This window comes from Anguilla anguilla, chromosome 15 (assembly GCF_013347855.1).
Source record: "Anguilla anguilla isolate fAngAng1 chromosome 15, fAngAng1.pri, whole genome shotgun sequence".
In the NCBI taxonomy this organism is placed as follows: Eukaryota; Metazoa; Chordata; class Actinopteri; order Anguilliformes; family Anguillidae; genus Anguilla; species Anguilla anguilla.
The window spans coordinates 22,515,788-22,529,344 of record NC_049215.1 but is presented as its reverse complement, the minus strand read 5'-3'; the positions used below and the strand labels follow the sequence as shown (position 1 = coordinate 22,529,344).

The window sequence follows — 13,557 nt, the reverse complement described above, 5'->3', positions numbered from 1 at the left end:
CCCATCAATTTCATCAGAGCCGGCGGCGGAGTTAGCGAGCTGGCGGCACGAGCCGTCGTCGCTTGGAAACCGCCGGCTCATTTATCACCGGTGGTCCCTCCCGCTACGCCAGAGACACCATAAATTACTGGGAGCGCAGTGTCGGGGAAAATGGGAGAGCCTCGCTGAGCCTCCATTACCTGCGCTCTTATCTGTGCACAACACCTCCGGCTCTGCAGTCTGTGCTCCGCGCAGAGGCCGGCTAGCGCTTTAAGGCAAAGTGCAGGTTACCGGGGGGTCAAAAGTCTAAGGATTGCTCTGCATAATGCGCAAACACTGCGTCTGCTGCAAAGTCAGGCTGTACTCTCAAACCAAGCTAAAAGTTTCAAAAATAAGAAAGAAAGCTGAGAGAAAAATCTGTATTTTTTATGTGACTGTCTGACACCATTACACGTGTAGTAAATACTTTTCTTGCTATTCTAGGTAGTGTGACCTGGAAGTCCAGTTCAAGACATCACAGAAGCATTAATATTAGTCCAATGCTACGGGCCCTCAGGCCAGAAGGTGAGCGATGGTACGGACTGTGCTTGCAATGGCTGGATGCCTGCGTTTGAAGCGGCCGGGTGTCCGGGTGGCCGCGGCGGTCACTCACGATGATGTAGACGCTCTTGCCGGTGCCGGTGGGCCCGATGAAGACGGTGGGCTTCTGGTGGGTGATGAGAAGCTTCATCAGCGCAGAGTAGCGCACCGTGTTCTCCGTCGGCACGATGATCTCGTTGAACTGCATGTCCTTGGCGATGGGCGGGGCAGCCTTCAGCTCCTCGACCCACTGCTCCCACCTTCCTGGGCCCTGAGGAGCAGGACGGGCCATCAGTTAAGAAGGCCCTGGAAAATCTCTGTGGCAGCAGCAAGGGTGGGGCTGGAAATGGGAGCAGGTTAGTGCTTCCACCCACCTGCTTCTAATGAGCCCTGGAATGGCTCAAACTGCTATGCACTGCGAGTGCTATTTCCATTCCATATGGGACTTCTCACCATTGTAACCCAGAGCCACATAAACCCTATGTGTGCAATGCTGTGCAGCTCAAAAACAGCCAGTGACAACCAAACTTAACATTCACGGCTTCCCACTTTGCTTCTCGCTTTTTCACACTAAAAATAATTTCCCTCTTAAACTTGTGAGGCTCTGGGCACTTATGAAGAATTGAAAACAGATTGGGAGGTGTGTTTGGATGGGGAGGTTGGGCTGCTCCTGGGAATGTAGACCCCCTGCCTATGCCTTATCAAGCAGGATTCTCTCTGCAGTGAGCCACTACTAATCCCAGCCTTAGCCCCTGGACCCTTTGAAGCTCCTCATTAAGCCTCTTGCTGAGGAGTCCCTCCCCTCCTTTTTTCAGACTGGTCTGTTTGGTCACCGTCGTGTTCACGCCTTGCTCCTTGATGGGTCTTTGGTTGGTGGAGCTTTCCTACCTTTTATCTCAAGGCTACTCTCTCTCTCTCTCTCTCCAATGTACACGTCTTAAGCTAAAGGGCCCGAACAGCCTTTTAATAGCCAGCACTTCAAAACCAGTTGATATCACGGTTGGCTCAGTATGGTCGACACTGCTCAAACAGAACTCAGTCAAACTAGTATACCCTACAGGTATACTAGGTATACTGTGTTAGTGACACACAGTAGGCCCATCATGACTAACAGCATTGGAGCAGAACTCCGTGAAACTCACAGTTGGCCCTGCATAATTAACAGCACTGGGGAATAACTCAGTGAAACTCACTTTTGGCCCAGCAGGATTCACAGCACTGGAGCAGAACTCAGTGAAACTCACAGTCAGCCCGGCTATGGCACTCAACGCAATGCTCCAACTATGGCTGTTACTATGCAGACTAATGTAGGTTTTTATGGGACTCCCCGTGTGATTACCTCCTTGATGAAGCGGTACTCGTACAGGGTGCCCTCCTCAGGCAGGGGCACGGTCAGGGGCTTGTCAGGAGGGTCCACGTGCTCCAGGATCGTGTAGCGCGTCCGCGTTTCTATGCTTAGCGGCCCATTCAGCAGCTCCCGCACCACCCCGTCGAACCCAGTGCGGCCGTCTTCCCCACAGCTGGCGCCAACCGACCACACCAGCGAAAACACAAAGATACCCTGGGAACAGAACAACAGCATCATCACCATACCCATGGACAGATAGAGACAGACAGGCATGCAGGCAGGCAGACAGACAGAAAGATGGACAGTTGGGCAGGTGGACAGACAGACACCGAGACTGACAGATATAAGACTAGACTACTGAGAGCCAGACAGACAGAAAGGCAGGCGGTCAGGCATGTAGAAACAGATGAGTAAATGTCATTGATTCAGAGCGGGGATCAATGCGAACATGTGCACGGGCTTAAGACGCGTCTGCGCCAAATGCACCCAGCCTGGCTGCCCGCAGAGAGAGAGAGATTTCACGGCACCTCCCACTGTGCACCGTGACAACAGGCGTCAGGGAGAGACTCGCGGAGTAAAGTCTCCATAAACCCAGTGCTTAACTGTGCCGGAACTTCCCGGAGCTCAAAGCCAAATGAGACTCAATAAATGTTTGCAAAATGGCAAAAGGGCAATGTAGTATTTAAAGTTTCTTCATGTTTTGTGAAGTTTTGGCACTTTTGCATGGACTGTGCGCATTCCGCATTGAGGCTATTCAGACAGTTTGTTGAAAGTGACAGAAAAGACGTCCAGAACGAGCTGAATTAACTTCTCTGTATCACGTTCGGAGTGGGAACGTGGTTTTACACAGATGAACTAGATTTGCACAGCAGCCCAAGCGTCACTGCATGTCTCCACTGCTGCATCGCTACTCTCCCTAAACCTCGTTGGGCCACCCCTTACTAAATTCAGCGCAGTGCCTTATGTCAGGTCATGGATCACCAACACACAGAGCAAATCTAGGAGCAAGGATGACGCAAGAGAGCTGGGCTGCACTTCTGGATGAATAAATGATTCATAATTTCTACTGATGGTAAGTGCCTGATTTTCTTATTTGCAATTTGATGCAGCTGATAGTGGTAACCCAGTGTAGTCTAAAATATTGTGAGAGAATGTGCACTATTTATTTATTTGTGTTTGTGCCTTAGTGCTGATAGTAGCTTATGGTTTATGATGTCACATAACCTTTTGCGATGCATTCCATTACACCCAATTTACAAACTTTGCACTGCATAAACCAGGGGTGTGTTATCTGAAAAAGGGCAGCGTGGGTGCAGGTTTTTGTTTTATCCCAGCACTAATTCACCTCATTGCACTAATTCACCTCTTGATTGAAGACCCTGATTAGTTAATGAGCAGAATCTGGTGTGGTAGTGCTGGAGGACATCATCTGGCACAGCTGTGTGAGGTAGTGCTTAAGAAACTGGCCAGTGGGTGATGTTTCATTTCCCGGGTGGGGCACTGACATTGTACCCTTGTGCAATGTCAATGACATTGCACTGTTGCAATGTAAATGTACGGTGTGACTTCTGAGGGATGACAGTTACTTTCCTCATTTTTTAATGTTCTCCTCACCTCCAGCCAGGAGCAGATGTCCCGCTCGTTCATGGACTTCACCTTGGCCTCATCCTTGAACTCGTCCATCAGGCAGTCCATGAGGTTCATCAGGGAGTGGACCAGATTGGTGTCCGATGTGGGTGAGAGTTCCTGTACGATCACAGCACGGTCAAATTCCGTATTTTACAGAGGCCCACATCCATAAGGATCTGAGAACAATCAAGCAGTTGAAGTACTATTCCAGGGAAAATGACAAGAAAATAAGCTAGAACACAAGACTCAGAAACAAGCACATTTGCCACTTTGATGGAAGCTTGACCTCAAGCAGCGTACCAACGTAACAAGACAAATTCAACACTGGGCAGGAATGATCCATAAACAGTGAAACAGGGCTAAGTGTACACCCGTCCACTGCACAACACAAAGGCAATAAAACAGGAAGTGAATCATCAATCATGAAGAGGCCCTGCATTGTGAAATGCGCTGTATCGCAGCCACCAGGTGGCGCTGTGGGCATAGTACCTTGGCGCCCTTGCGGATGAAATGCAGGCAGGTGGGCACTATTCTGTGGAAGAGGCCGGTGATGAGCTCCTTGTGCATGTCGCTAATGGTGGGGGGCAGGGTGTTGAGCCAGGACACCAGGACAGGCTTCCAGCCAAGCATGTGGGGCTCCATGTAGATCATGCCACAGCGGGACACCTGGGCACCAACACGCAGTGTTACACACGTGCACACCCACACACATGCACGTGCGCGCGCGTACGCACACGTGAATGCAGGCAAGGGATGCGTATGTGTGTGTGTGTGTGCTGTCATGCACAACGCAGCGAAGCATGCACACTCACTCACTGACACAGAGTTACCTTCATGCACACAAACACACTCGTGCAAACACACATATGCAGTTACAAACGTGCACACAAATACACACATACTATACACATAATCTCAAACAGCCAATACCACAGGCAGGTAGTGATAGTTTCAAATAATTGTGATGGAGTGTAATATTTTTCTCCTTCACCAGTCCACTTTATACAGTTGATCAATGTGCAGAGCTTAGGCTCTTTATAAAGTAAAGACTGCATAAAAGGCAGAAATATCAATAGCCTAATATAATCCAAAATAATCAAAATATCTTAGGGTACAGCAATGGCTCAATACTTAATTTACCAAGTGAATCAATTGTATTCTGATTACAAAATGTATATAAAATACACTAAATAAACATTGCCTAGGTATCACATGCATACATATATAGCAATGCACACTTAAAATGATTAAAAATGAAATAACAAGATTTGGAAATGAAAAAGACAGTAACTGGTGGAGCAGAGCTCAGAAGAGCAAAGCGCTGACAGAGTGGGCCTGCTTGCTTCCACACTTTGACCTGCACCACCTCTTGTTCAGACTGGCCTCGGAGAATGGAGGGGGCTTGCGGGGGAGGGAGGAAATGACTGAACAGGTACGAGCCCGCGGGTTGTATGTGCGAGTGTGCGGGGGTGGGGGGGAGTTAAGAAGCCTTCTTCTCCTCCTTAATGATCCTCCCACAGGAGGCGCGCAGGTTGGAGAGAGCGCCGGCGATGCTCAGGAGAAAACACTCTCAGCGTCTCCCCTCAGCATACACACCGACGGCAAGTGGGACAGAAATAGCAGGTATGTGATGTGAGGTGGGAGACTGTGATAACAGGAGCGAGCTACAGTAGCTTCGCAGGGCTTTTCATTCCCCTTTTCTCTTTCCTGCATCGGAACCGAGCCCCGTAGATCAGAAAGAGCGGAATGCTTTTTAAAAATGATTTCATTCCAGCCTTTGGGGGAGGCAGTTATCACAACGCTTTGTGCTTCTGCCTCGCCTTGTGGGGGGTGGAGGGAGGCAGGGTAACTCTAGCCCGGGGGGGGGGGGGGGGCGAGCCTGAGCCAGCCAGTCATGTGAGACAGGCAGCAGACAGGACGGGATTCCTTATTAAGAGGTGGAAAAATGGCTCCCGTGCACCGGCTGCTGCTTTACTGCCTGTGAAAGTCTGGTCCGGGGCGTTTACGTCTCATTACCGCAGCCATAGAAGCAGCATTACAAAGGACAGCGCGCGGGACGCACTGAACCCAGCCGCTCTGTTCATGTTAATGCGCTACGGCAGGAAGCCCACTTAAGGAGTCGCGTGCTCCGGCTTTGTTGGTTTTAATGGCTTTACTGGCGGATGCTCTCACTCTCCTCCATAATGCGGCTAATGACTACGTTATGGAGTAAGCCAGGAGTCTTGTTCAGTGAACCATGTTCAGTACAGCCCTTTCCAAACCTCCTGCTTTGAACTGAGATGTTACATCTCAACGTACTCTTTCGTCAGAGCTTCATTCATATATAGACATTGTTAATGATAATTCAGTGATTTAACTTTCAGTGTATAATCTTCGTCAAAGATAAGTTTGTGGGCATACCGTGGTTGCATGCTAAGGGAGTTTTGCCCATACATCCCTTCATTTGTGCTGGAGATCTAAAAAAGCCCTGCAATGCAATACATTTCCCAGAATGGCCCGTGTGCTTCACCGTAGCTGGCGAGGCCACCTCCAGGTCCATGGGTTCGAAGATGAGACTCATCTGTGGGGACATCTGTATGATCTCGCCACTCATCAGGCACAACTTCTTGTTGTCGTCCAGCACTGTGTTCATGTTCTCGATCCACACCGCATCCACCGGACCATCAAAGATGAGCCACTTTCTGTCTGGAGTCTGCCAAGAAGCCACAAAGAGGACCTTTGAGCCACTGCCCAACTAGCAGTTACATACCATGTGCTCAGTTTGCACATCACAGTAACACTTAGAAAACGTTACAATTGCATTGTGGGAAATGTTTGGGCCATCAAGTTAACACTGAGTTCCATTTACATATTCACTTGTGTTATTTTTGTTACTTGACTGGACACATCATCGGACATCTAGTTTATAGAATATGGTGTATGAAAGAAAGGAACAGTATGTTTTGGTCCAGGTGTTCATGGTCTATACAATGTCACATTGTACACAGTGGCCTCCTGCAGGTGACATGGCCATTAGGCCCTTGTTTGTTTCTCTTTCCCCTCCCCAAACATCCAAGACAATTCCGGAAGCCCTTAATTATGTACACAAATCTAGGGGGATACGGTTTCTCCTCCCCTTTAAGAAAAGACCTGAACACAAAGCTAACAGACAGAGTTTCAGAGCCAAGTGCGTCCACATTATGCTACAAGGTCATTTTCATTTCTGCCTTTAGGACTTAAAGATTGAATGCCTTGAGCGTTCAATAAAATATAAAAGAGCAATTTGAAGCTTTCAGTTGAAGGACTCAGTTGAAAAGTCTTTATTCTCATACAAGTAATGGTTGTTGAGGCTACCCAGGTTGGAATGTACTGTACTCTTTGTGCATGTGTCCTTTCTTCGGCCAGGCCAGATCAAAGCGGAGGTGTGCGTATTACATTGGCCTTGTAACATGGCAGAGAAATACTTTCAATAATGGGTGGCCAGGACAATTATTATTTACAGACAACACCTCTACTATGAAGAGCAGGAGTAAATTTACCATTTTTCTTAAAAATAGCAACCTTAAGGACCTTCAAAGCAATTCTTGGTCTCAATAAAAAGACCCTAAAACAACACATATTTTTAAAATTATTATTGTGATTGGCTCCGCTTCCTACCACTTAATAATTATTTAGAGCTATTTTGAAATTTCAGCTCTTGGATAAGCCGGTCCTTGCCATAAATGAACCTGACCCCCCTTCAGTTCTTCAGCTTGCCATCTCCCACTCAGGCTGAGCATTTCCACGTCCTGCTGGGTGAAGCATTTATGACTGCTGAGGGAAAGTTTAGCTTGACTTTTAGAGTTCTATTTTAAAGTTATGTTTTGGAGAAGAGTTTTCTTTTCTTTTTTGTGGTGGTTCATTAGTTGTGTGTTTGCTGTATTATTGTTTTCTACTTTCTACCTCACATTTTCCTTTGTTCCTGTCGTACTGAAGTTGGACGGATAATTCCCGGGAAATATCTAGTCTCTCTTCCTCTCTCTCTCTCTTTCAACTGGATGTCTTTTTCACAACTACTTCTTCGTTAATTATACTGTAAGTTGTGAGCCTTCATTCGTCAGTGAGTGTTATGACTTCTATTTTCGGTTTTAGATATATCTTGTTTTTATATTTAACAAACTTTCAAAATGTGAAACAGTTGGTTTTAAATTGGGGTTCTTATTTTTAATAACAATGACTAATTTAAATTATCTAATATATATATGTAAGGCATTTCAGAGTCTGTTGCCGGTTCCTTTGGTTATCTTTCAGAGGGGTAGTCTGTTGAAGAGAATGATGTTTAATAGCACAATCAGAGCTGCCATCCCTAAACTGACTAAGTCCCACTTCCCCAACATGCGTCTGAGTTGAGAGAAATATTAAGTTGAAGAAGATGACACAAGATCTTCTCGTCAGTTTAACAGTTCTATTACACTGCAGCTATATGACCATTGCCGTGGAAGCTCTGAGTTTTGGCTTGATAGCCCTTTAAAAAGTAACGACTTGCACACCCATTTGTGTGCTCTATTATACAGCCATGATGCCCTCTAGTGGAGGAAAAAAGCAGATCCCCACTCATGCAAAGGGCATTTTTTCTCACATCACAGTGGCGGTGTTCCGCAGGGTTTGCCCATCGCCCCGATGCCAGCACTGTGCTTTTGGTAGCGGGCTAGTCACCCTGCTGTTTTACATTACATTCTCAAGCATATTGGCCAAAGTGTCTTCTGATCTGGCCTCAGTGCCCTATGAAAGTTTGGTGCCCTTGCCCTAAACACAACGCCATTGGAGGCTGTTTTATAAATGTTTAAATTCTGCACCCTGTTTGAAAAGCCGCTGAACTTAGACTGACATTCATCTTCACGGCTAACTCTCAGCAGAGGCTGAAAGCGGAGGTGAGGGCACTGCTCTTGTGACTGCAGGGTCTAAATCCCAGCATGGCAACAGCAGGATGCTGCTGCTCTGACCTTGAGCAAAGAACTCCACTTGAACTTAAACTGAATCCCTCAAGCAAAAACTCTACTTAAAATAGACATGAGGAAATGAAAGCATGCAATAGGAACACAATCCATGGCAAGGCAATAATAAATCATTTATGCTAATGTGCATCCCTAAAAATTGCATTACCCAACATAAACTGCAGTAATACTCAGTGTAATATTTTGTTGCAATGGGGTTGTTTTGGGAAAACTTTGGAGGACTGCAATAAGAATGTAAATGCAGTTACAAGACAATAGTCATGCAAAATAAGATGGTGAGACCAATAATTATTTTGAAATAATGCAGTTTATCACTCATGTACATATGCTAAGGCAAACCTTAATATTACATCTGAGCGTGAGACTTGAGAATGAAATTAAAATGCATATATTTCTATTTATTTTCTAGTGTTTCTAATCATTTTCTACAAGACAATACTGGATGTAAATGCAAATAGTCTTCAATGGGAAATGTAATTCTTGTTGCTGTCATGTTAGGGAAAGATCAATCTTCCATGTCTGACATATTCTGAAATGAAGAGCATACCATTTTAAAGGACTGACAGCACTACCTCTACCTTTAGTCACTTGGGAAGAGCAAATCACAGTCTAATCTATGAGAGCATATGATTTATAAAAACTCTCAACATCGCAAAAACTGCTTTCCCATTTATTTAGACACTACAATGTTCTCATCAAAGATTCAATTACAGAAGACCAAGTATTTACCATAGCAACCTAGGGAAGAGTGTGACAGGGCTGGGGGGTAGAGGCTTACTTGAGATGTGGCAAAGGCCCTGTAGCTGACGGCCAGGATTCCATCAGACCACTCGTGGGAGACCGGGTCGAACTGGCCGTACAGTTGACCCATGGTGATGGATTTGGGGTTGATGACCGTGATCTGGACCTTGTTCTCCTCCATCAAGCCCTAAGAAAGAAACACAACACCAGCACTGACCCACACAGTCTCTGAAGCAGGTCTGCCACGAGCAGACGCACAAACAACCTAGCGGCGTGTGCGATCTAGCGCACCACTGGAGCCGAGGCTAAGGCGTGCTCGCTCAGCGCCCTTTCCAATCGTTTCCTGATGGCCTTCCCCGGTAAGAGGAGACGAGCTTCGCGAAAAGCCTCGCCGCCCGCTTTCTGGGCGAGTAAGCGCCAGGCCAAACAAAAGGGAAGAGAAAACAAGAGCGTCGCTGTCAGGCGTGTTTAAGGAAGCGGGGCTTGGGCGTGACACGGGAGCAGCGCGGGTCCCTGCCTGATGGACGCGCTGGCATTTGCGCGGGACAGTGATAAATGCGACGGCTGCTGCTCTTCCCGCCGCCCGCCGCCCGGATGCGCCAGCTGCCTCGCTCGGGATCGTAAGCCCGCTGCGGTGCGTACGCGCCCGTCTGCGCTGCCCTCCCGCGCGGGACCGTCAGGCGGCCGCTGAGCCGCGAGCGACGGGGCGGGGCAACCCGCGGTCCAAGCTGCAGTGCCCAGACACCGCGGCGCGTACCATAGCGGGTCCACCGCTGTCCCATAGATCCCGGCTCCTGAGGGGAACCTGCAGTTGTTTCTTCTGTGCACACTGTAAAGCTGCTTTGCTTTGCTCCTGTTTAACAGCTACTGACACAGAAAAGTTATGTGAAATGTGGAACCACCTAGCCTAAAGATGCCCTCTTTTAATGAAGGCTATTTACAGAACAGGCGGTGATAAACATGGTTAAGATACTGGATGTTTTGGGGAAAAAGCTAGTGACCGAACGTGACCGCAATCTGATATGAGCCACTTAATTCACAATAATAAAGTGATTTTTGAAGCATATATTGCCAGTTTGCCAAAGCTGCAGATTATCACCTTCTCTTTAGGAGTCCAGGGGCACGACAGATTAAACACATATTGTGGGATGTGTTATAGACGTTCATGCCAAAAAATTAAAACGCTTGTTTCCATCTGACACCCAAGTCATAAAGAAATACTGTTGGTCATAATACTGCATAAGTTCTTTTACAGCGGCAGTAAAGGAGACGATTGGCAGAGACAGAGGTGATTGGCGGCGTTGAGAGCGCTACCTGCTCGCAGATGTCGTTCATGGCGGCCGCCAGCACGCGGTAGGCGCAGGTCTTCCCGCCAAAGGGCTCCCCCACCAGCATGAACCCGTGGCGCACGATCATCATCTCGAAGATCTGCAGGATTTTCTCAGCAAAGAAGTCGGTCAGCTGCAGGTTCATCTTCACGCAGTTCACCTGGATGGCGTCCAGAAGGATCCGGTAGTCGGGCTTGGGCAGCGTCACTCCAGGGAACAGGTCAGACGTGATGCCCTGTAAATACACACACGTGCATGTCTTATACACTTATTCACACTCACAAACACTCACACACACACACACACTCACACTCACACAACACACACACACACACACACACACTCACACACACACTCACACAGAAACACACAGATAAATAGAATTTCGTAGAATCACTGGCCTGTGAACACAACACACAGGGTTACACAACACCAATAGTACCCTGAAACTTTTCTAAATTTCACCTGTAAGAGGAAGAGGTGCAAACAACCTAATGAAGGCCATTTTCCATTTGAAACCTGACACTGATGAACATCCCTACCTCAAAGAGGGGCAGATCATGTGCCAGGAACTTGGGCAGGTTGACATCAATTATAGACCTTAGCAGCAAGATGTCCTCATTTTCATCAGGAAACTTGAGCTAGGGTACAGAGCAGGAAACGGGGGAGAAAATGTCATCATAAAGTCTAGCTTGAGAGAACACTCCTTAGGCGAACAGTGCTTCATGAAACTCAAAATGAGTGGAAATACCACGCTCTTGTCAATCACTGATTAAATAAATTGAACCGCAAGACTCTGCTTTCCACCTCAAAACACTATGACCGGTCCAAATCAGTGAGTCACCAATAAGATTTGAGAGCTTCACCTATTCTGGGTTTCATAAGGACATCCATGACACCTCAGTCTCCTAGAACTAATGAATGCTAGGCTTTCTGGAGAGAGGCGTCTCTCTAGCACTTTGTCTCGTTGACTCAGACTCTTTCTGGATCGAAAAATCAATGGCTGGCCCTGGGGCAGGCACACCTTTCACCTTCCCTAAAAGTAATTTTGAAGTGCGAGTCCCGGTGGAGGCAGATTTAAATTGAGGAGAATATAATCACTGTGGAAAAAAATACCTCAGTGACAAGAAGTGCATCGGTCCTTTATTCAGAGATGAGGGAACGTGTCTTAATTGTACAGCTTGGGCTAGGAACATAGTCTCAAGCTGAGCCTTCCAATTCAAACAGTGCTCGAGTCCTCTATGGTATATGACACAGCCTGGTGCACTAACATTCTGACAGATTTACAGAACTGTAACTACTGTTATTAAATGCTTATTCTGTTTACTGGTCATTCCCCGCTCTCTCTTGCCTCTTATAATTTTAATACAGCAACCAACCCAGGGACCACAAAGGAAAAGCTTATAGCTGAATCAGAGCTAGTGAAAGAGTGAAGCTAATGAGATATTTATGGATTCATTTCACTCACATCTCTTGCTGAACTCTGTGATCCTGTGTAATTTGCATACATTAGCCACAAATTGCAATTCATATCTGTTATAATTACATTTTCAATTAGCCGAACCTGAACTTGAACTTGAATTGAATTGAATTCTGGTATATTTGTAAGTACAGCCTTCTTCGAGTTCAGATGGGGTACACATCAGTATGAGTGTACATCCGGCAACAGCTTGGGTAACTTTAGCTACCAGCAGTGGTGAGGAAGAAAGCACAATATTTGAGTGGTTCTGCAAGTCTGCAGACAGTGTAGAGGTGGAAGGTATTCTTAGACTACGAGCACCACTGAGCAGGCAAGAAAAGCGCTTTAATGACCCATTAAAGAGGGAGACAGTGCGGGACCAGCATGTACCTTCAGGTTTCCCGCCGCAGTGAGGACCGATTTGACAGCCCTCATGCCGTAGTCGTAGTGGTGCTGGGAGGACAGCTGCTCGGAGCACAGCCGGTACGTGGCCACGATCTTCACAGAGAGCGGGCGCGCCGTCACAAACCCGCATGAGTACAGCACGATCTCGGCGATCATGGCGTAGTCTGGCACCATCATGGCCACTGTCCGGAACAGGGCCTGCAAACGGGCAGCCGCAAAGCTGTCAGGGCCTGCTCGCTTGGTCCTCCAGCAAGCAGAACCTAGTCATGACCTGATCACTGACACCAACAAAGCCCTGGTCCCATGACTCACCTGTTCAGCACTAGTACCTATCAACAAAGACCTGGTCACATGAGTCATCTGTTCACTACTAGTACCTATCAACAAAGACCTGGTCACATGAGTCATCTGTTCACTACTAGTACCTATCAACAAAGACCTGGTCACATGAGTCATCTGTTCACTACTAGTACCTATCAACAAAGACCTGGTCACATGACTCACCTGTTCAGTACTAGTACCTATCAACAAAGCCCTGGTCCCATGACTCACCTGTTCAGTACTAGTACCTATCAACAAAGACCTGGTCCCATGACTCACCTGTTCACTACAGGTACCTATCAACAAAGACCTGGTCACATGACTCACCTGTTCAGTACTAGTACCTATCAACAAAGCACTGGTCACATGACTCACCTGTTCACTACTAGTACCTGTCAATAAACACCTGATCAGGTCACTTGTTCCATTCATAATTGAGGAACTCAAGCTGCACAATTAAACTGCATTTTTAATGTGTGGTTTTTGAACATTGAGCTTCCTAAAATAACTGAGCCTGAGCTCTGGTTCCTTACCTTCAGGTTGTCGGGCAGCTCGGAGCGGCCGGCGTAACCGGGGTTCATGGTGATGAACACGGCGCAGGTGGGGTCCAGCCTCAGCTCTGTCCCCTCAAACAGCAGCATCTCGGATTTGGCAGAAATTCCTGAGGGGGAAAGAGGCAAGTCCTGTCTGCACAAGCCTGAAAGCATTTTAGTAAGCATTAACACACCTTGGATCTGAGGTTATTCAACCGTCTGTCCTCATAAGGTCTTCAATCTGGCAATCGATACCCGATTA

At 47.2% G+C, this 13,557-nt stretch overlaps 1 protein-coding gene and 1 long non-coding RNA gene across 2 annotated transcripts in view; one reads left to right on the top strand and one right to left on the bottom strand.

The window, feature by feature from the left end:
- The window catches only part of dnah7 (dynein, axonemal, heavy chain 7), a 76,977-nt gene that overhangs the window by 41,859 nt on the left and 21,561 nt on the right, over positions 1-13,557 (bottom strand). Inside the window, exons 26-35 of the mRNA XM_035392626.1 lie at positions 13,296-13,423; positions 12,427-12,639; positions 11,120-11,218; positions 10,564-10,812; positions 9,287-9,436; positions 6,045-6,227; positions 4,025-4,201; positions 3,521-3,652; positions 1,898-2,119; positions 632-829 (exon numbers count right to left, since the gene is read on the bottom strand). Coding sequence (XP_035248517.1) covers positions 632-829; positions 1,898-2,119; positions 3,521-3,652; positions 4,025-4,201; positions 6,045-6,227; positions 9,287-9,436; positions 10,564-10,812; positions 11,120-11,218; positions 12,427-12,639; positions 13,296-13,423 — 1,751 coding nt within the window. The remainder of the gene's footprint in view (positions 1-631; positions 830-1,897; positions 2,120-3,520; positions 3,653-4,024; positions 4,202-6,044; positions 6,228-9,286; positions 9,437-10,563; positions 10,813-11,119; positions 11,219-12,426; positions 12,640-13,295; positions 13,424-13,557) is intronic.
- Positions 3,573-13,399, top strand: LOC118213627. The gene is made up of 4 exons (XR_004762477.1): positions 3,573-3,642; positions 5,056-5,158; positions 10,505-10,797; positions 13,302-13,399. It is a non-coding gene; the product is annotated as an uncharacterized LOC118213627 (long non-coding RNA).